Genomic DNA, 22682 nt, shown 5'->3' with positions numbered 1-22682 from the left:
CAAATTTATTTCATGTTTCCTTATTGGTTATCAATATTAAATATTGATAGTCTTAAATATTGTTAGTCTAGAAATTTCATTTCACATAATCGATATTTGAATATGAATTATGAATAATAAATCTGTAAAGTGTATATTATTTCAATGATATTACTCTTACCAAAAATACTGAGGAAAAAATATTCATTGTGGTTTAGCAACGTGTTATAAATGGATTGATATACATGTTGCTAAACTGGGCATGTATAGATGGACTGAGATATACTCTAATGTGCATTTTATATTCATACTTAATAAATTTGACATTGTACTATATTACATTTTTACCTTATGTCCTGATATCTTTTTTCGAAGAACAAGTTCTTGATTCTTGTAATTAATAGGTTCAAAAATATAAACCTGTAAAAAAGAAATTATTATTTATCAGATAAAAGCAATTTTTTAAAATTCAGAGACAAATTATTTTATAAAGCAATTTTTTTATTTCTATTAATAAAATTCATTGGACTGTAATTGACAAAATATCATGTAATTTTTTCTAAGTACTGTATTGTCTTATTGGTACATTGTAATAAATCTTCATATCCTTATCGGTCTACCAGTGGCCGCACTTGAGTGGACACTGGGAGTTCGGTCGTCAGTTTGCGCCTCGCTCGGACGGGCTGGCCACGTCGTGGAGTTTTCTGGGTTTTCTCCATGTCTGTAACACCTAAATAGGGGCCAGTTTCCCTTAAAAAGACCTCCCGGAAGGCATCCCCCCTAGGAAGATCGCCCAAGTGTTGCATTGCCATAACTAACCAAACAAACATTTCCTTATCAGGATTTTATTAATCCTTTATAACCAACTATGCTAAGACATTATTATTGAATTTTTAATAATGTATAATACTGTAAAGTACAACAGTTTTGTACAAATTAAAATAATGTAGTATTGTTTTTTAAACAAATATTCATTTACAGAAGTGACCAATAATCTTATATAAATCAGCATAGACTTTAAAAACTCCAACATTTTAATTAAACTCTAGCTAATGTTTTTTTTTTTTTTTTTTTTTGACTTTTTCAAAGGTGGTCATCATTCATCAGGCAGTCACTTAAGGAACTATCTTTCAAATATAACTAGAAGATAGAACCAATATTCAATGTTGCATGACATGCTTTTGTTATGTGAGCAATAATAAGAATATGTTGGGAGTTCAGGTGTCACGAACCCATTCAGTGATTGCTTTCATTGAATGAGTTAGTGCCATGTGATAGTCTTGATAGTCTCAACATGTCTCTACTCACATAACTCAAGACTAGGCACCTCGAATGGAAATTCAATCTCGGAATGTCTTAATTTGTCCATTTCTACTCGAAAATATTCCGATTTATATTAAAAACAGTCAAATAAGAATTGTAGACGATGAATATCTTCAGGTCTCGTACAAGATTATATCTTCACAAGCATCTGCTTTTAGTAATCTGTGGTGAAAGTGTTGTGTCCTGTTGGCCTTGTGTGGTGCGCAGTGCAATGCAAAACCATCGATGGTTTCGTGCAATCGATGGACCAATGGCAACGTCTGGCCATAGTCCAGTCAGTTATTATTATTTATTTATCTTTTTGGCTCTTTCCGCTCTATGAGACTAAGAAGATCTTTATTATTAATCATATCCATCATCGGTTCGTCCATGTCCATAATGGGGACGGCCGGATGGCCGAGCGGTAAAGGTGGCAGCCTACCGCTCTGGGGGACCCGGGATCGAATCCGAACAGGTCGAATAATCCCCAGGAATTTTTCGGGGGGTGGTCCGTTCGGATATGTCGGGCCCCGTCCCTCACCACCCGGTCGCCCCATTGTGGGCCTGGCCGAACCCATAATGGGCCTACTAAAAGAGGCCCTCTTAGTGCCCACAGGGCGGAAAGAGTTAAAAAAAAAAAAAAATTCCATAATGGGAGCAGCCGGGTATTCTAACAAAAACTTGGTTAAAATATTTAAGTAAAACAAGTACGATTGGTTCAAAAGAGTTTCGATAATTGATAATTCGTTAAAATTAGTTTAATTAGGATTATTCAATTATTTTTCATTGTAGCAACTGCCTATTTAACGCTGGATATCCATCAAATTTTACCACCGTGCTACCTCATAATGTCCCGATTTCTGTTTTGGAACTTAGGGTAATCCTAATAACGAACAATGTAAATAAATACAATTTGTTTATATATAATTTTTATTCAATATTTTATTTTATAAAATAATAGCCAAATTATAAATACTACTCATATATTATTAAAATCCATTCCATTCATTCGATATTATTAAATGCAGAGTATGACATTACTTTATACAGACTGTTATCATCTACCTTTCAAATAGCATACAGGTATTCCTTGATTAACATTGTTAATTAACCCCTCGATGCTACAGCATATATCAAAATCGCGTTAATCAAAGACAGTGGTACCTAGACAGAACAACCAATACTCGCTAGAACAAATTTTCGGTTATTAACAAATATTTTTATTTTAATAAACGAAAATAGCAAATTCCTAACAACTTATTTACCGAGAAAAATATATCTATGTTGAACAAAAACAGCTGTTAAAGCCGCGTTAATTAAAACTTTTGCCGCGTATACAAAGGGTTTGCCGCAATTAATTTCGCGCGTTAAGCTAGAGATACCTGTATTAATTGTTTAAGTTCATTATATCCAATGCACAGTGATAATTCTACAATCTTATTACCTTCAGTAAACAAAAATAAATATTAGATCAGTGAATAAATTTAATTCTTTATTAAGTACAATGCCGGCCAGAGCAAACTCAGCGCCCTAGGCAAATGACTTTGACGTCGCCCCATTAAAAAAAAATCAAACAATATAAAACACCAATGTAAAATACGGTATCTAATTTTTATTCAAATACGTAATAAAACAGCATAGTACAGGATTGTGATAAAAAAACATTTATTTTTTCATTATTTATTGTAATTTATGCATGTACTTTCGCCATGCCGCCCCCCGAATTCAAGCGCCCTAGGCCAGGGGTGGCGAACCTATGGCACGCGTACCCAAAGTAGCACGTAAGAGAAATAATCTGGCACGTAATGTATCACATGATTTCTGTCCTTTTCAATCATTCTTTCTGTTTATCACCTGATCATCCTTTTTTCAATCAGATTTTTTACACTTATTCGAAGTCCAAGACTTTGGCACGCATTAACATCTTTAAAGCTAAGTACGCTTACAATATGGCACGCGGACTCAAAAAGGTTCGCCATCCCTGCCCTAGGCCATCGCCTAGTTCGCCTATATCAGTGTTTCCCAATAGCCTTTTTTGTGCTATGCCCCACCTAAGTCTTTCTAAAATTCTTATGTCCCCCCCCCACATATACGTTGAACTCTTTTGGAAGATCTCTTGTCGTTTTCGTTGAAGTTTTTCTTGCACTTAATTGCCACACTGTTTTATGGTGACCACGAGAAAACCCGATCCTTTCATCAAAGTCTCTTGCACTTTCCAGTCGTTGCCAAACGCGATCTGAAACACCACAACTCGTGTCTGTCCACCTCGAGGTCTGGGCAAAGAATGTCCTTTCTCCTCTTTCACTAGCCTAAGGGCCTCGGTCATCTCTTTGTTCTCGGTGGTTCCCAGAATTGTTAATCCTACCCAAGGGAAAAGGGTTATAAAGGAAAGTTCTAGAAGGAAAGGGAAACGAAGAACAAAGAAAACTAAAACTAACTAAAATCAATATTTTCAATAAATATGGCGTACAGCGGCTATATGGTTAACTTTAACTCTGGACAAGTGCAATTTCGAATTGCCCCCCTTAACAATCGAATTGCCCCTCTGTGGGGCGTGGGCCCCACGTTGGGAAACACTGGCCTATATGAACGGGTGGCCCTGTTTAAATACAAATACACGATTCTCATATAAATAACCCGTGGGTGATTTGCATGGATGTTGAGTCGGAGTCGGGAGTCGGAAAACTTATCGACTCCAGACTTCTTATGTCGCGTTGACGTTTAAAATATTTAAAAACGTAAAAACCGTTAGTTTTGACTTTTTTAATAATACATAATGCAGCTTATGTTGTTACTGCGCTGCCTCCTACCCAAGTCAATGTTGAAGGATTATTTTCAGCTCAGCGTTTAATCAAATCTCACTTGCGCGCTAACTTGAAAGAGGCCAAAATGGAGGATAGTCTTTGTTTGAAACAAATTTTCCTTGATAAAATTCCGTTCAATTTTTTTTGTGTTAAATTTTTTTACCTCAGTATTAATATCATTATGTATAGTGTTAAATATTAATGTATTGACATATATAAAATAATAAAAATTTAATAAAGTCCTTTAATTTTTTATAAGGAAAAAATCATATTGTTAGATATGTATTGTGCATATGCAATGCCAAAAAGGCCCAAAATTGAAAAGTGTTCCAAGTTAATATTTTTATATAAAATGGTTAAAATTTAAAAACGATTCAAAGTCAATATTTACCTAAAATTCAATTATTATTATTAAATATTATATTTTCGTATGTAATAAATAAAAATACTATATTTATCAAAAAGCCTATTACAGCCAACTTTATTTCTATTAAACAAATTACTAACCCACCCGTGGTGCTTTAGTAAAAGGAATCGGGAGTCGGGAATCGAGTATTTTTTCTCCGACTCCACATTCCTGGTTATTCGTGTTTAAAACACAATTTAAAAAGGGTACCGGTTAAATGTCAGTTTTAAATTGCAATTAGCCGCTGCTCCCTTATGTGTGAGGGTATAATACAGTGGTAAGGGTAATTCAAAGGATTTACTTTGTTCTAACAATTTTTGAGCGGTATACACCACTGCGGCTTATACTCTTTCTGTTATAAAAACTTTTACATAATTAAATTTTAAACTTTGCCATTCTACTAATGTTTATATTTTAGGAAATATACCTGAATAGCTTGCATTTGAAATGTCTTTAAATATTTGACAATGAATATTAATTAAATATTACTTACACATCCATAACCATTTTCTGCTCTTGGAGCGCCAGATGCAACATATATTTCAGTTGTATTGAAGAATCTTCCAGATGTAAGAGAATAACCTGTCATGAAGTTTATAAAAAAAATCATTATTACGAAACTATAAATAGGCTAATATTTATAATTAAACACAACTGTAAATCAAAATTATAGATTATATCTTCTTCTATTTAGGCTAATGCTTACGCTAAAAAAAAAAAAAAAAAAAAAAAAACAGTAATTTTTGGAAAATACTTATAATTTTCTTATCAATCTAACAAGAATTTGCATATAATCTGATCTATCTAGGCCAGTCATACTCAACCCCTTCCTTTTTCTCGGGCTACATACATATGTTTGCAATATTAGGAGGGCCGTAACATAGTACGCTACACATCATAATATAATAATTTTAAAATAAAACTCAAAACCTAAGTGTAATCAGTGCCGAATTAAGGGCGGGCTGACTGGGGGGGCGCCAAAATTAAGTCTGGCACTTTGGGCTTAGAGCCACTACTTCCATAAATAAATACTTCTGAATGTCATGTAATTGCTATAATTCTTTCCGTTCCGAAAAGATGCAAATATTGAAGAAACGTTAAATAATTTATTATCTTCTATTGACTGAAATGTCTGTGACAGTCACCTGTTATATTTATATATTTTAATTTTAATTTTAATTTATACTTTGTAGAAGTTTCTAGAATGTTCTGATTTCTTGCTGTTATTCTCTTTTGTCTTGCTGGTTTGTTTATTAAAATCATGTACGGAATACCTTAACCTTACACAATACTGTACTTAAGGACTTGAAAATGCTTTGACACAAGCCTAAGAATTAGCAAAACTTTTAGAAACGGAGCCGATATTTGCAGAAAAATGAATAGTTTGTAAAAACAAAATTATTTAATTAGGAAACTGAAAACACCGTCTTTGCTGTTGATGAGAAACAAAATTTAGAACAACGATAAAAGTTATTCAATATCATTTTACTCACATCTCTTCAAGAAAGATCTGAACAAATAAAACCTTTAATAATAAACGACGCTTTTAGCCCACGACTATAAATTAGATAGAGTTAGATAACCTAACAAATAGGATTTAACAATTTGGAGGGATTATCACACCAAGGCCAACAGAAGGACGGACCAGATCTTTTACCAAAAATCTTTTGTAAGCTGATGAGGGGTCCTTGTACCCGAAATGCATCCTTACCTAAATTTGAAATGTGATTATTAAAGACTAACCTTTTTGTGAAAGATCTGGTCCTTCCTTCTGTCGGCCTTAGTGTGATAATCCCTCCAAATTGTTAAATCCTATTTGTTAGGTTATCTAACTCTATCTAAATAAAAACTTATAAATAAAATTTTAATTTAACTAAAATAGGCGATTTGAACGAATTAAGAAAACATTGTACGGATTTGCAATCAATTCTTATTGATGAAAATATTAGTGACATTGACAGGAAAAAAAACTCTTTGAATAAATTAAATTTATAAACAGTTTACTTCGGAAAACATCAATTTTCAGTTAGAAACTTCACAATTTTTAAAAGCAAACAATTTCGAGATTAAAGTTCCAATTACATGAGGTGGCATTGAGAATTCTGCTGACAAACGGTATCTGTAGCGGTAGCAACAGCTGAAAGAAGTTTTATTAAAACTTCTTTCAGCTGTTATCGAAAATAACTTTTATTTAAAACTACTGCGAATAAAATTAAGTTATTTAAAGTTGTTATTAAAAAAAATTGAAAACAATCTTGTAAACTAAATAAACGTTTGTAAACGTTTATTTAATTTCGTTTTGTGTATAATACATTTTTCATTGTTTAACGTGTTTAACAGTTTGTCTGCCTTTAATGTTACTTTTTTCAGTTTTTAACCTTCAAAGTTATGAGAGACAGCGGAAAGATAGATTTTGTGCAGCAAACAGAAAAGGGGACCAAATCTCTTTCCCTAGCCAGGCACGGGGTTAGAGTAGACTGTAGACTCTTATAAAACAAAAAGTATTTCGATTAATTTAAATATTGTTTATTTACATAAAAAAATAATAATTTAAAAATACTTACCAATATAGGAATCGTTCTGCACTCTTTCTTTTGTGTTATTTGGATTCGGGATAATTGGGAAGGAGGACAATTTACCACCATTTTTAACAGCATACTGAATAAGACTTCCTATAAATAATAATTTCATTTTATTTTAATTTTTAATTATTATTTATGAGATGCTAAGGCCAGTTTACATAATAAATTAAACTATAACTGGCAATAATTAATTTAAATCTTCTAGAGCGATGTTTCACAGTCTTTTCTCAGAAATTACCCTAAAGGACTTTGTTTAATTAGTGTTTCTAATCGCCCCACAAAATTTAAAAGAATACCATAATTTATACTTTATCTTCTGCGGGTTTTTCTTGAATAAAGTACTCGGGAAAAACTTACAGAAGGGGGTTGTAGCTGTACACTGTGCATTCCCGTTAAATTCCCTGTACAGAAGGAGTAAAGTAAAATAGTAGGTAGAAGTCAAGAAGTAAAATACTTTATAAGGCAGGTTTATCGTTTTCTTTCTGCTTGCCCTCTAAAGATTTTTGGAACCGCTATTGTCTACAGGGTGTTGAAAAATTGTTCTTCCTGGAAATGGACGATAGAAAGAACTGTCGAGATAACCAAAATGTACAGTAACATACGGTATTTGCAAATTCGCAATAGTTACCGAAATATTCGAGATTAAAGTTGCAAATTTGAACCCACTTTTTTCAGGAACTATGCTGTAGTTATCACTACTTACACTATCATTTTAAAGATAAACATTTATTGAACGGAGCAGCGTTTTAAAACAAGGGAAAAAATACAATAATTTCCACTTTATTGTGCACAAAACTTTCAGTAAAAAGATGTCTCCAGGTTATTTTAGAATCCCAGTATTGCCAATTTAGAGAGAGAAAATAACCGCAATGACAAGCTTTTTGTGATTGCTTTTCAATCTGTCCTTCCATTTTCAGTCGCTGGCTAACATCTCACGCCAGAAAATTCACTTTTTCATGGCCATCTATTTCAATATTTCTCGTTCCTACAGTGCTTGGTTTCGCTTTTTAGAAAGCGATATCGCTGCAAATTACGTCTGCGAAAAATTTCTCGATTCTACGATATAAATATTTACCGTTGTTTCTTTAGGATTTGCTTTATGGAAAAAAGTTATAAAGGTAAAATACATACTAATAAAAATAATTAATGATTCTAAAACAATGAATATTGTTAAATACTTGATTTCATCAATAATATTTTAAAAGTAAAAAAAAAATAATAATAATAATAAATATAGTGTGAATGAGAAGAATGCGAAAAATGAAACATGCGATTCATAAGGATAATAAATATTCGTTTTGTCTAAGTAGTGTGTACTTTTACGTCAAATTGACGTCATTTTCACATTTCTCACAATAAACTGCAAGAATGGCGTCACGTTGACGTAATTCGGACGAAACGAATCTTTCTACAATCACTGGGGCACTGTGTACTCAAGTGATAGGTTGTTACTTGAAAACCTGTTATCTTTCAACTGTTATTTCGAAAAGAAAACACTAACAGATTGTTATTTAAAAATAAAAGTAACAGGTAAACAATAACAGCCGTACGTGGTACGTCATATGTTGTGCGTTATTGTATAAGTAACAACTGGAGAAATAGCCAGAACAGCGAATCGCAGAAAAAAACTACCTCTCGCCCTCTCGTAATGCACCGTAAAAAGTCCGGTTCTCGCTGCTGCAAGTACGCAATAACGCACGTCGTAACGTCACCGTTACCATGACAACTATGCCCGCGGCGGTCGTTCCGGTCAACTCGGCAGAGTCGCGCGCTAACACGCGCGATCGAACAATAGAACGATTCCTTCTATTTCTTAGACAGATTATTTTCGAAAAGAAATGTACAAGTTCAGTTCACAAAGAACAAACACATAATTTTATTGTAGATTGCGAGTTAAATGAGTCGGTTTCTCTCATTGGTCGAACGACAGATATTTCGAAGTGCATAGTTGACTAAATTCATACGTTGTCTGTCCATAAATTACGTCTATATTTTTCTTAAAATTTTTACTCCCCCTTCTTCCACCGGCCCAATTTGTCCAAGTTTCCGTAACCCTCCCCCCTTCGGACGTCCAACAAAACTCTACTCCCCTTAAAACCTTTATCACTTTATGAATAAAATTCATAAACTGTATAATATTTAATGAACTAAAACGGACGTCACTGAAATTCAACTTCTCCCCTCCCCTTGTTCAACTTTGTCTGACTTTCAGTAGGGACGTCTTTTATGAACAGCTCCTAATCTGTGTACACGCGCTGACGTGAACAGAGACACAAAGACTCGCGTGTTTACGCGTCTATATGCTTACAAGTTAGATTAGTAACGCCCGTCTATCGTATACTCTCAGCACTGAGAACCGGCCTTAATACTACTTGTTAGATCCTATAAAACTACATATCGCTACAAAAACAACACATTTCTGTTGTTAAAGTTTCTGTTACGAAGACGACCTTAAACAGAATACAGATTATTAGTAATACCTACCTCAAACGAATTTTCTATAACAAATATTCCGATTTTCTACACACGGCTCAGTTTTTGATGTCTATCACTATAAATTCAAAATTAACTAATTTTTATACAGTAGAATCCCAGAAACTCGACTCTCGATAACTCGATATTCCATAAAACTCGTTGTGTCGTCCAAAAAAAAGTAATCTAATTTTTATCTCTATAATATAACACTAGAATCAAATAAGTTATCATTACTCCCTAGTGACACTTGATAACAGCATGTCAACAAAGAATCAACTCATCAAATGTTTCATGAACTACAAGATTCTTAACTTAAGAACAAATTTAGGTATGAATTTTAATAACTTATAATATTAACTTTATCAAAAGTAATCTTGATGCAGCAATTCTGCATCAAAAGATCTTTGTCCCTGGACCCCGCGCTGGGCTTTACCCCGCAGACCACCCCTTTCAATAGTCAATAAAATCGTTTTAATTAAATTTTAATTGTTTTCATTTTCTGTACAAATATAAAATAATTAGACAGTGGAATCTCGATAAAATAAAATATACTCGTATAAAAGAAAGAATTTCGATAACGATTCTTATTATGACGTGGTATTTGTTATACAAATAAAAATTTTACGAAGAAAATGTTGGATTTTTGACATGATGATAATTAAAAATCTAAAACAAAATATAAATGTACCTTTTCCTTCATAGATACCGGGTGCTCCCAAAATCAGATCTTTCCCATTCTACAGATAATAAAAATAAAAAGAAAATTATTCACAACAAATCAATTTTTAAATAAATTTTACTAATTAAATCAAATATATATTTATGAAATTAATTTTAAATTAACTAACCTCTGTAAACATTGCGGAAAATCCAGCTAATCCATAGGCGTAAAAATGAAAATTGTTTGCTTGCTTTTCTGAAAAATTAGAATTATAAAATGAAATTTTAAAAATGTTTATACCTGGTATACCAAGGAAGATATCCTATTTTATTTAAAATATTCTAACAAATATTTCCGAATATATGCTGAGATATTAACTTACAGATTAAGATTAAGAGTGATGAGGTAAGTAATGCAATAGATGGGCTATTTGCCAAAGGAGGATTTTCTATGGGAAACTGCCCTCTAATTAGATGTTCGTTACACACGTGATGATATCCCGGTAAACTCCACGCGCCCAGCCGTTTATTAGTGTTTAGTGGTTTTATCGATTCGGCCACTGGTGGGCCATGTTAATTTATAGAGGGTTATAGAGTTATCTATAATAAAGTTGCTTATAAGCAATTAATAGTAATTAATTTATAGACTGTCTAGAAACAATTTATCTGCAATGCAATCTAATAATAGATCTTGTTAATAGAGATTATATGGAATGAATTATATTTTAAACAAAATGTATATGAGAAAAATATTATATACAATAAAATCTATGAACAATGGCCACTGACGGGAACATTTTAAAAAAATGGACATTGTTTAGAGATGTCCATTATTGGAAGTTCGATTGTATAAATAAATGATTACATTAATTAACTAATTTATAAAATACGACGCAAACGTTATAATATTTTAATAACACATTCTGATTTTACTAGACCCGGGGGACCTTTCCGGGGTATAAGACCCCCGACTTTTGAGAAGATTTTCCTGGGTTAAAAAGTCGTCTTATACGCCGGAAAATACGGTAGTTAGTTTTATAGCGCGAAACCTTGTTATATGCGACTAAGAACCAGAATAAAAGGGAAGTGTTGCATTCCATACGCGAACTAATGAAAAATATTCGTTAATTATACTCACCTTTAGCAATGATTGGCAGTAACTTCTCAACTTTAGATAAATCGTTGTTTTCATTTAAATATTTATCAATAACATAACAAACTCCATTAGCAGAACAAAACGGAGAATATTCCAAATTCTTCCAGAGATGTCCACATGTCTAGAAAATCCATTTAAACAGTTGTACTTATTTGGTATTTGTTTGAAAATTAATTATCAAATAATTTTAGTCTCTAAAGTATATAAATAGCAATGCATTAACCATCATCATTATCAATCCATATTAAATGTATAAAAATGCAACTACGAAAGCCGGATGGCCGAGCGGTTAAGATGTTAGCTTACCGCTGTAGGGATCCCGGGATCGAACCTATTATAGACGGGTTGGAAGAAAGCTAGGAATTTTTCCGGATATGTTAGGCCCTATCCCTCACCACCCATCTGCTCCATTGTAGGCCTGGCTGAACCCATAACGGGCTTACTAAAAAGGCCCTCTTATTAACCAAGGAGCAGAAAGAGTTTTTTTAGAAATACGACTATAGTGACAGCATACAAAAAACCTACATAGTATTTATTTATATTTCGTCTTGAAGGACATTTTCACAAAATGCATCATGAACAAGTACAGTAGGGTAAACATTGGTAATTTCGCGATACTTTTTAAATTCGTCTTCATCAAGTAAGTAATGTAAGATGAGATTTGAAATTTTGCTCGCAGATAGCGTGGAATATATTACATTTGAAAATTTTTTTCGTTTAAGTAAACTGTCATTTTATAACTGGTAATAAAAATATCTCTATTGTAAGAAGAAAACTGGAAATTTGTAGACGTGTTTTAGGAGAATAGTTTTATCTTAAATTTACAAACAAAATATTGATGATAAGTGAATTATTCTTTGATATTTCAATAGACTAAGAATTGGAGAAATATTTAAACACGCGGTTATTATTATTTTTATCGTTTTGTGCATTTAAATTTCTTTAGCTATTTGGGCAACATTCTTAGCTCTTGCTGTGAAATTCTAGACATATTAAACTCAAGGACTATTTAATAATTATCGTCGATTAGAGAAGCAAAATAATAATATGTATAGCTTACAGATAATGTCAATTGAATATATCTGGAGCATCTGCCATAGGTTTTAGGTCCAAAATGAGATACGACAAAATAACCAATATATCACGAAATTACTACTCGAGATGCCATCAAAATATCGTCAACGTGAAAAAAGATACATTTTTTGAAGTCTTAAGAATGGAAAGTGTTCAATATACGAGCAATTATTTACTGTGACATCATCACAATGCCGGGCTGCAATTTTTAATCATATTTTTAATTTATTTAATTTAAAATATATGCTCTCCAACTCAAATTGGTAGTGGCTTGCTCCTGTACATCATACTTTTCCTATTAACAATTGAGTCATCTACCTAATTCCTTTCAGGGAAAAATTTTCGAATTAAAATAACGTGATTTCCGGTTTGCGTCGGAAATTATTATATATGTAATCGGAGTTTTCTGCCCCTAAGCTTTCCACCGTCTGGTCTCGTCTTTCATCTATCAAACTTTGTTCTCGCGATTAAGGAAGGACGGACAGAATGACTGACATACAGACAAATGGCAGTGGGCATTTATAGGTCTATAATTTTTTCAAACTGCAGCCAAATATATAGGCTAAAAAGTCTCCACGAAATTAGCAATGTATTATCTCGAAATTATCCATGATATCACGAAACAACCACATATACGCAACATAAAAAATATACTCGTAGAAAACGAAGATATAAATATATTCATAATGACGAAAAGTCATGCTGTTATCTTGAGAGTATGGTCCTTTAATAGTATAGTTAACATGTCCATTTACGAAATATATCCGAAAAATAAAGAATAAATAATTTTATCACGAACTTACCAATACCTATTGCCTGATGCTTTCATCACTTATAAGTTAGATATAGCAAGAAGGATTATAGCATGGAAACATACAAAATGTATATTTCTATGCTATAATCTTTCATAATCTATAATGTTATCATAATGCTTATTTAATACAATTGAAGCATACTGATCATTTGATCAGTATGCTTCAATTGTATTAAATAATAAGTGTATTAGATGATAAAAATTGTAGCATAACGGCTATCTAGATTATATCATGAGTATAGCATTATAGATGATATAGGTAGATAGCATTATCATCTAATACACTTATAAATGTATTAGATGATAAAATTATATTAAGTAATGATTCTACAATTCGATATTTTAAAGAACTTACCACAATACTCCCGCCTTCCGGTTGAACGTCTAAACTTATTCCCAGCATCATATCACTCTTCACCTCTGTGTACGAAAGAGTTCCAAGAATTTTCCTCTCATTATCTAAATAAAATGAAAATATTGTATATAAAATTATATTTTAAAGTTTCAGGATGTTCATAATTAGTTTATTTAATATACTGTATCATTCACGGGAAATATATTAAGACAAAAAACATATTTTTGCAAACGGTTGAGGAACTTATTATTAACAAGATATGAAGAATATCCAAAAATAATGATTTTTTACGTTTTCATCTCACAAAAGAGACTCGCAACAGCATCACAAACATTTATTAAAACTTCATTAATCTGACATTCCCATGTATGTTATATTACCGAAATTATACTCTACGTCTCTTACAAAAAGTATCATTTTGATGTTTGTAGGAAATGTATGACTGCTAATTTGTAGAAGAAAATTAGTTGGCCGCGAATTCGTATTTACCAACGACCTTGTGGAGTATAGTTTTTCAGGTTTTCTTCTCGTGTTTAAGGATGCGTTCGGGGATACTATAGATTACCACCTATTGAATTTCGGGTCTTTGGGTATATATCTGAACTCAGGAGACCGAGACGAGTTCAACGATACCCTACTTTTGGACCGGAGACGAAAAATAAAAAAAGTTATCATACTTTTTTCCAGCAATCGCGCGATAATAGGGAGTCGCGTCGCTCTCTCCGCTAAGTCGGCCTCGCTATCGCGATCGAGAGTCGCGTCGCTTGCCGTTAAAATTGCCTTTAGTAGACGTTTCCCCCTTTTTTACTTTGTTCAAGAACTACCGTGAATCAATAACTAGTGACGTTTAGCACATGGCGGCCTGCCGGCGGCTCCCCTCCGGGAGGTCAGTCGGGAGCACGAACAGTGGGGACGGCCGCCATGTTCGCTGCCACAAGTAACATTAACCGAAATGGCAATCGCGCGATGATCGGAAGTCGCGTCGCTTTCTCCGCTCTCGTATCGCGTGTTTAACTCTCCTGGAGATGACCGTAGTCCGACGTCATGGTTTGCAGACTTTACCGCAAGATGACAGTACTAGCAACTATGGTGCCGTCTTCATGAGAGTATTAAAAAAGTATGGTGACTTAAAAAGTATGATAACTTTTTTATTTTTCGTCTTCGGTCCAAAAATAGGGTATCGTTGAACTCGTCTCGGTCCCGTGAGTTCAAATATATAATCAAAGTCCTGAAATTTCATAGGTGGTAATCTATAGTACACCCGTGCGTTCTTTAATAGCGGTCGCTCTGCGTCTCCGCTACTACGGGAGTGCGCTGCTGTTTGTAGGCATTTAGGAACGACGGTGAAAGAAAGAAAGATGGCAGCGCTCGCACTATCGATAGTATCGTGATGGAGGAATCTATAATTCTAAAATATGAGCTTTTAAAGGCAAAAGGTCCCAATTGTAAAATTTAACCATAAAATGGATTACTTGTTGAAAAAGCATTCAAAAAAATTAGAATGCCGGCTACCGTTCGAAAAAAATTCGTAAAGACACTTACATCACCGCGTGCACTAACTTGCGCTTTCACAATTTCTAAATTTTCATTCATAAAACCACATAATGGACCCGGAAACGAAACTATCTGAGCCATGGAGGACGCCATGTTGCTTTCCACCGTAAACTACTGCTACAAGCGGCCGTTTTTCCCGTTCGAAGGCGTGTACTTCCACCGGAATTTTGAAACGCGTTCTGCAGGAATTTTTAAACGGATGTCGCTCGCGCAGAGTTACGCGGAGGAATAAAAGAACGCACCCCTAGAGGTCAATTTGTCGTAGAAAATCCTCCCGGGAGGCAACTCTCCTTGACAGATCGCCCATGTATTGCGTTGCCTAATTCCATCAATCCAATTCAACCTTCCTGTTACATTTTTAATGATTAAAATATGTATAATCAACTTTACATAAAGTTTAAATTTTACTGTAAACTTCAATATTTTAAAATACTTTTTATGATTTTTTTTTTCTTTTAATCTAATCCATTATAGACATTTTATCAACGTCTTGCAGTTGATATGACAGGAGATGTTCATTTTAATGAAGCTCAAGCAAAGTCAAACGATTCTGATAATAAATATACAATTAATTCACTTCAACATATAGCAAAAGGAAATGAGTCCTGTATATTGATGACTCGCACGTAAGGAGCGGTGCAATAAGTCATATCCTTTTGAGCCGCACCCCGGACAGTTTTGTTTTTAGAAAAACTTCATTATTTTTCACCCTTATTCACTTCATTTTTTTTTCTTTTTCATAAAATAGAATTCAAAAGCTTGCTTCTGTCCAAGATATATTTTTTGTTGTTTTCAGCTTACATTGGATTGAAAGGATAAGACAACGCAACACATGGAGACCTGGCAAGGGTGCATGCCTCTTGAGATTCTGATAATTCTGTAGAGTAAGGATCCTATTTAAGTGTTACACACGTGAAGAAAACCCCTGAATTCCATGCGGCAAGTTCGTTAGCGGACACGAACCCAGGACTAGTATTCAGTGGTTTATGCATTCGGTCACCGGCCGACAGATTGACTAAGTACTTTTGCGCTATTTATTTATTTAAGTAAATATTTTAATAATACTCAACACTTCAGTACTTCGAATGTAGATACCGATTTTTTTCGATACCTTCCTTACGTTTTCTCTTCATCTCAATTGTCAGCAAGCCAATTTGTTTGAGGATGCTTGAGAAAATTGACCGATTAACATTTTATTTTAATATACTAAATTAAAATGTGCTGATATAAGATCGTGATTATTACTATCATTTGCAAACTAATATTACAAATACATTTTTCGAGGTTTTAGTAAAATGTGCTTATTGCAAAAATTATTTTTAACATAGTAAGTATGAAACTGATTTTTGAAATTTTTTAAAATGACTCTTCGTTTTTTCTCGTACATTGTATTATTATGTTGTAAGAGAAACGAAAAATTCACTTCTATTAAAACATTTGGACATAATTCTTTAAAATAGTTTGCGACTCAGTTTTGTAATTATAATCTTTCAGTTAATTGAAATTAATTTTTCTAACACAAAAAACTGTAGCCCTCTTTTAATATTCGAACGAATCTATCGTCTACATTTCTACCGAAATTTTATGCATCATTACTAACAGAGTGTAAGATCGCCTGCGAATAAAGAGGATTCCACTCTTAGATGAACTTAGCCTTGCGCTTGATCGCCTTGCTCGGCCGTCGGCATCTTCAAAAGACTCTTCCAATATACCAGTGGCCGGGTGGATAAAACCACTGAACGCTGGTCGCGAGTTTGCGCCCGACAAACGAGCTGGCCGCGTGGAGTTTTCTGGGATTCTTTTACGTGTATAATCCCGAATACAAGTTAGTTTTCCATAAAAGTCCTCCCGGGAGAGCTTCTATTGGCTGATCTCGCTTGTGTTATAAACTCCAGACAACTGAAACAATCCTAAATTGTTTTGAATCCACCTGCTAAGGAGGGGATACCTGTCGGGAAGACTTTCTACGGGAAAACTGGCCCCTATACAGGTTTTAGATGTGAGAAAAATCACGTAAAACTCCACGCGCCCATTCATCACAGATTGAGGGTTCGCGACCTGTGTTCAATGGTTTGTATATGTACTCGGCCACTAATAGTCCAAAATTTATATTTTAATTATTAATATTAATTAACGTTTAAAGATGCTGATAAACATCAAAAAGACAAAATAAATTTTAACTTGCAAATCTACATACTGTTCTTAAAAGCTATAACTCAAGATTAAATCAAAAATCAATTAATCTTCGTTATTTAAATTGAATTTGTTTAACGTCAGTTTGTTGTGAATTCGTACGTTTTTTTTTTTTTTATCGTTGATAACTTTATCAAAATTTAAAATGAATTCTTTACTACTTATCTGGGTTAATATTTATCTTTTATTTGAGATAAAAAGTTCAAGTATCAATAGATATAATGTAGAAAGATAAAACAGGAAAGATTTATTTACATTCAGTCATTAAATAATTTAATATGATAAAAGTTTTAAAAAATTCTTTTCCATTTAATTACTGAACAATATGGCGGTATGGGATTAACTTACAGTGTTTCAGTGGTTTTAATCCATTCAGCTACTGGTGAGCCATAATGGTTTTGAAAATGAAAGTTGGACATTAAACGGTAGATTTTGTAGATAATTTTAAAGACTGTCAGACTTTAAAAGATCAAAGTTATTTTTACGTTTTTAATAATTCGCAGTAAATATGCAAATATATAATTTTAGTTTTTACGCTTTTAAAGGATTGTCTCTCTTAAATATTTGTATTTTTTCAAATGTTTCGTAATGAGAAACTTATTAAAAAATAAAAATATATTTACATGAATAATCCAAAAAGACTTCGCTGCACACTTGATTTGATATTTGGCATTTGATTAAAACTCCCGGTTGATGAAGATATTGAGCTGAGGAAGAGGAATTCGCTTTAGGCGCAGCAATTAGTGCCCTAAAAGTATAAAATTAATGTTACTTTATTTTCAACTTTTTAATTAAAATAATATTAATATTTATATATTTCTATTGAATGAGAAAATATAAGTTAGTTTTAAAATCTATAAATTTGAATTTAAACGACCAATTATTTATTGTGACAGGGGAAAAGTTTTGAATTGAAATAACATGACTTTTGGTTCGCATCGGAAGATCGTGTATAGTTAATCGGGTCCTACTGACCATAAAATTTCCATATCTGATCTCGGCTTTCATCTATCTAACTCCTTTCTCGAGATTAAGGAAAGACGGACGATGGACGGATGACAATGAGAATTTATAGGTCTACAATTTTTTCAAATTGCAACCCAATAATGTTTAATAGAATACATATAGTATATACGAGTATATATATAGGTGAAGCGGCTAACTTGTAAGACGTCAGCCTGTCGCTCTGGGAGGGTCCACCAACGAATTCGAGCTAGCACCCGCACTAGCGATATTTCCGGGTATGTCAGATTCTGTCTTTCATCACCCAGCTGCCCACATTATGGGCTTGACCGAACTCATGATGGATCTATAAAAAAGGCCCTTTTAGTGCCCTCGAGGTGGAAACAGTCAAAAGAATGTTCGTAACATTTATTACATAAAATCAGCCCTCAAATCCTAAAATTATGGATTTAGCGATCCAAAATTTCACGACTTGACGGTCAGTACGTAATACTGTAAATTTAAAATATTTCATGGATGGGGGTGCATATCCGGGTCATAGTCCGGACATATCAGGACGGAATCGGATTCTAAAGGCAGTTGTATAATACTCAAACCTTTGAAGCAAAAGAAAAAATAAAATCCTAAAAGCACGTAAACTAAAAATAAGGTAAACTATAGTGACAACTCTCATCACCAGGCTCCAATACATTCCTGTTGGAACTCGTGAAAGGCACCTTACACGAGTTCCAACAGGAATGCTCTTAGGGGGTATCCACGTGTGATGTCCACACTACAAGAGAAGGAGGGGGTTAATTTATCAGTAAAATACTTTATATGTACAGTCGAATTTCTAACAACGACCACCCTAAACAGCAACCACTTTTTCTTTCATCTGAACAGATGTTTACAAAATAACCTCCGAACAACGGCCATTTTTTATGTTCCCATCAATGGTCATTGACAAAAAAGAATGATTTTAACAAGGAAAAATTTATTAAAGGAAAATTGCCGCTAGTTATTTCTTTGAATAGGTTAAAATTATTGGACAATAGACAATTTATTCCCCTTCAAACGTAATATATATTGAAGGGAAGAAAATATAGTACATATATTTTATATACAGTATGTATTGAATAGTGGATTTATTTTTATTTTTGATTCTCTCCGTTCTGTGGGCTTTACGAAGACATTTTTACCCATACTCATTGTGGGCCTGGAAAAAACGCCCATTTAGTGTCCAAAAGATAGAAACAGTAAAATAAAAAGTTTTTTTACGAAACAATTTTTAAAAATTCTTTAAAAACAACATGCCTATGGTAAATTTGACTGTAAATTATTAAATACAAATATAAAAATTATGGAAATTTCTCCGTGGATTGAAATGTATTCTTAAATTTTACTGAAAAGTTCGAGTTGGATTTTGGAATAATTCATATATTAACAAATCTAGAAATAACAAAAATCAGGAAATGACAAATCATAAATTTCTGTAATTTCGCTTGACCTAGAATCAAATATCGAATTACAGGAAAAATTATAGAATATTGAAAACAAATATTTTAATTTTCAATGTTTCCGAGAAACTCGATGAAAGACAAAATAAATTTTTATCCAGTGAGTAAAATATGTTAATTAAATTTAACATTTAAATAATTTCTTCATTCTTTGGCTTTTGAAATTAGTAAACAAATTAAGTAGAACAATGAGAATTCTATCTTAATTACTTGCTTTATCTTATCTTAGAAGTGAGATAAATATATTTTTCCAAGAAGTAAAGTATTTGAGGGTATTTTCTAAACAATACTAACTTAAAGTAGAAATCTCTGAAAATTTAATAACTTTTTATTTTTATTCATATGAATTATAACTGTTTGTGCTTTAATATCGACAATGAAAGGCATAGTTTTTAAGTATTGCCATACATGCAAATTGGCAGGATTAATTATTGTATGACAGAATAAAACTTAAAATAGGATGAAGATGAATCTATTTTTAGAAATATAAAAGTTAGATCTTATCATTTAAGTGAAAAGGCATTAAGCTTTAATAACTCATATTTAAATTGAAATGTATAATAAATAAATAATCTGCGTTGAAAATTTTAGTTTTTATCTAAGAGGGTCGTTTTGTAATTACGTGTACAGTTTTTGAGTCACCTTTGACACTCCTCCCCCCGATGCGGCAAATCCATTCCCCTTTAATTACGGGTACAACAGTTCAGCCCCAGACATAAATGACTTTTAAAAAGTTGTATAGATATTTTCTGATAGTTTATTCACGCGATTAGTAAATAGGCTCGTAGGAACAAATTCGTACGTCAATAATATCACGTAGACAATGCTCGACCCCCCTCCCTTCTCATCATGTACTGTACAATGATGTAGTTTTCGCCACCCCTCAAAACTGTACACATGTGTATCACGTAATATCAATGAGCAATTGTGAACTGTTTACTAAGAAGAATTGGAAGTTATGCAATCATTTATGAGTCATTCGCTCGTGCGATAAAGCAACACTTTCAACTCAGCTCTATTAATTCGATCATTTACTTCCGTTCTTGGTTGATAGACACGAGATGATAATTTAGTTTATTCATTTAGGATTTCCTTAAAAAGTCAGTTTCATTTCTAAAATTGATTGTTAATTCTTGCTTATTACCACAATTTCCTGAAATATATTTTAGGAATAAACACTGTATTGCTGAGTAATTAGAAATCAAAATCGGAAACACAAACCTCTGTAGAGCGTCTAATGACAAAGGCCACTGTTTAGAAGTGGCTGTTTTGGGAGGTTCGACTTTATTAAATTATTTGTATTATAAATATATATATAATTTTTTATAAATCAAACCATCTTTTAAAAAATAGGATACACGATTACTCGGTACCTTTGTAATTTTTATAAATAAATTGACTATATTTTAAATGGTTATATGTATTTAGAATTGTACATTGGTTTATAAACTAATGTAAAATAATATATAATACAAATAGTAACGTAACTAGAACCGATATTAGGAGAGGGTTCGAATTATAGCATACAAACCTATACCAATGCGAAAGTAGCCACTAGGCGCTGTGGATAAAAAAAATAAAGTCTTAAATATCATACAGGCCTATACACCTGTATAAGTGGGGGCCCAATTAGGGGGGACTCGGATCCTGTCCCTAGTTACGCTACGTTACTCAAATAGTTACAGAAAGTAGAAATCAAAGTTCTATGTTTTACATTTTACTAGAGTTACACGTGGTTTGGTTCTCGTCATTCAAATTGGCGCTTGTATAAGACAATTAACAATAATAATTGTAATTTTTTTAAATGTAAGCCTAATTTAGTTTAAACGAAAAGATGACGTTATTATTCTTAATTAATATTATAATGAATTTTCCTCGCTTAAATTATGAAATAAGTATTTATTTAAAGCTTTAACTTACCATGCTTTTCGATCGGTTTGATGAAGCTGCACCGAAAAACCAAAATAACTATTTTTCGCTCCTTTAAAAACAATAGGAAATTTCGTATCTATGTTAAAACACTGGCAATTGTGCAGAACAATTGCTGTCAACGGAATCAATTTCATGAGCAGATCCATGCGCTCGTGTGGACTGTACAAAGTTACAACGTTAAATCGAAAATGTGTACATTCATTCTTATGAAGTCATTTCCTTTTTTTCGTCCATGCAGATTAGTGACGTAGAGGAAATACCGGTTTTGTGACGTTATCGTCCGGAAACGTGACTGCTCTACGTTGGTATTCATCGCCTGGAGCAAAAAGAGCGTCGAGTGGGCGCGTGTTAATCTCTTGTCTCACTTTATGACGAATAAATGAACTCTGTTGACACGAGAGAAACTATAAAGATGCATTTAGTGAATTTAACTTCCACAGAATAATTAGAAAGAAAGGTAGAAGCTACTCACGTGTATTTACACACGAAATACCTAAATATAACTTCTACCCCCCCAAAAAATTCTCGAATAGGGCCATTTATCAATTATGTGTGCCGTTTAAATGAGAGAGGTGGTCGTCTGAAGTATATTATTTTACAAGGTAGGGAGGTAGGAGGTATTAGTGGCATACGATTTTGTTCTTATAAACCTACTTACAGAACTTTAGTCATTTCTACAATATGGGGGCTAGTGAACTATCGTGCACGTAATTAAAGGGGAATTGGTACATCGTTATACACAACGGGAAGGGGGGGTAAAGAGTGGTTTAAATACTGTACACGTAATTAATAAACGACTCGTAAAGTGACCAGGTCAGTACAAAGAAATGTTCTGATTCATAATTATTAAGTAAAAAATTAAGTTAATGTGACTTTTAAAACAATATAACATATTTTTACTGCAAAATAAATATTATAGCGTGTTAAAAATGAATTT

At 33.0% G+C, this 22682-nt stretch overlaps 1 protein-coding gene across 1 annotated transcript in view; it reads right to left on the bottom strand.

Moving 5' to 3' along the window:
• The window catches only part of LOC136988244 (integrin alpha-9-like), a 42390-nt gene extending 20276 nt beyond the window's left edge, over positions 1–22114 (bottom strand). The window contains exons 1-9 of the mRNA XM_067286100.1: positions 21734–22114; positions 17978–18102; positions 13608–13711; positions 11347–11485; positions 10397–10464; positions 10237–10285; positions 7056–7163; positions 4985–5073; positions 328–399 (exon numbers count right to left, since the gene is read on the bottom strand). Coding sequence (XP_067142201.1) covers positions 328–399; positions 4985–5073; positions 7056–7163; positions 10237–10285; positions 10397–10464; positions 11347–11485; positions 13608–13711; positions 17978–18102; positions 21734–21891 — 912 coding nt within the window. The 5' untranslated portion in view covers positions 21892–22114. The remainder of the gene's footprint in view (positions 1–327; positions 400–4984; positions 5074–7055; positions 7164–10236; positions 10286–10396; positions 10465–11346; positions 11486–13607; positions 13712–17977; positions 18103–21733) is intronic.
• Positions 22115–22682: the final 568 nt, after the last annotated feature.

Source organism: Centruroides vittatus, unplaced genomic scaffold (genome assembly GCF_030686945.1).
Source record: "Centruroides vittatus isolate TY-2023 unplaced genomic scaffold, ASM3068694v2 scaffold_324, whole genome shotgun sequence".
In the NCBI taxonomy this organism is placed as follows: domain Eukaryota; kingdom Metazoa; phylum Arthropoda; class Arachnida; order Scorpiones; family Buthidae; genus Centruroides; species Centruroides vittatus.
The sequence above is the reverse complement of the archived record's forward strand: the minus strand, read 5'-3'. Positions and strand labels throughout refer to the sequence as shown.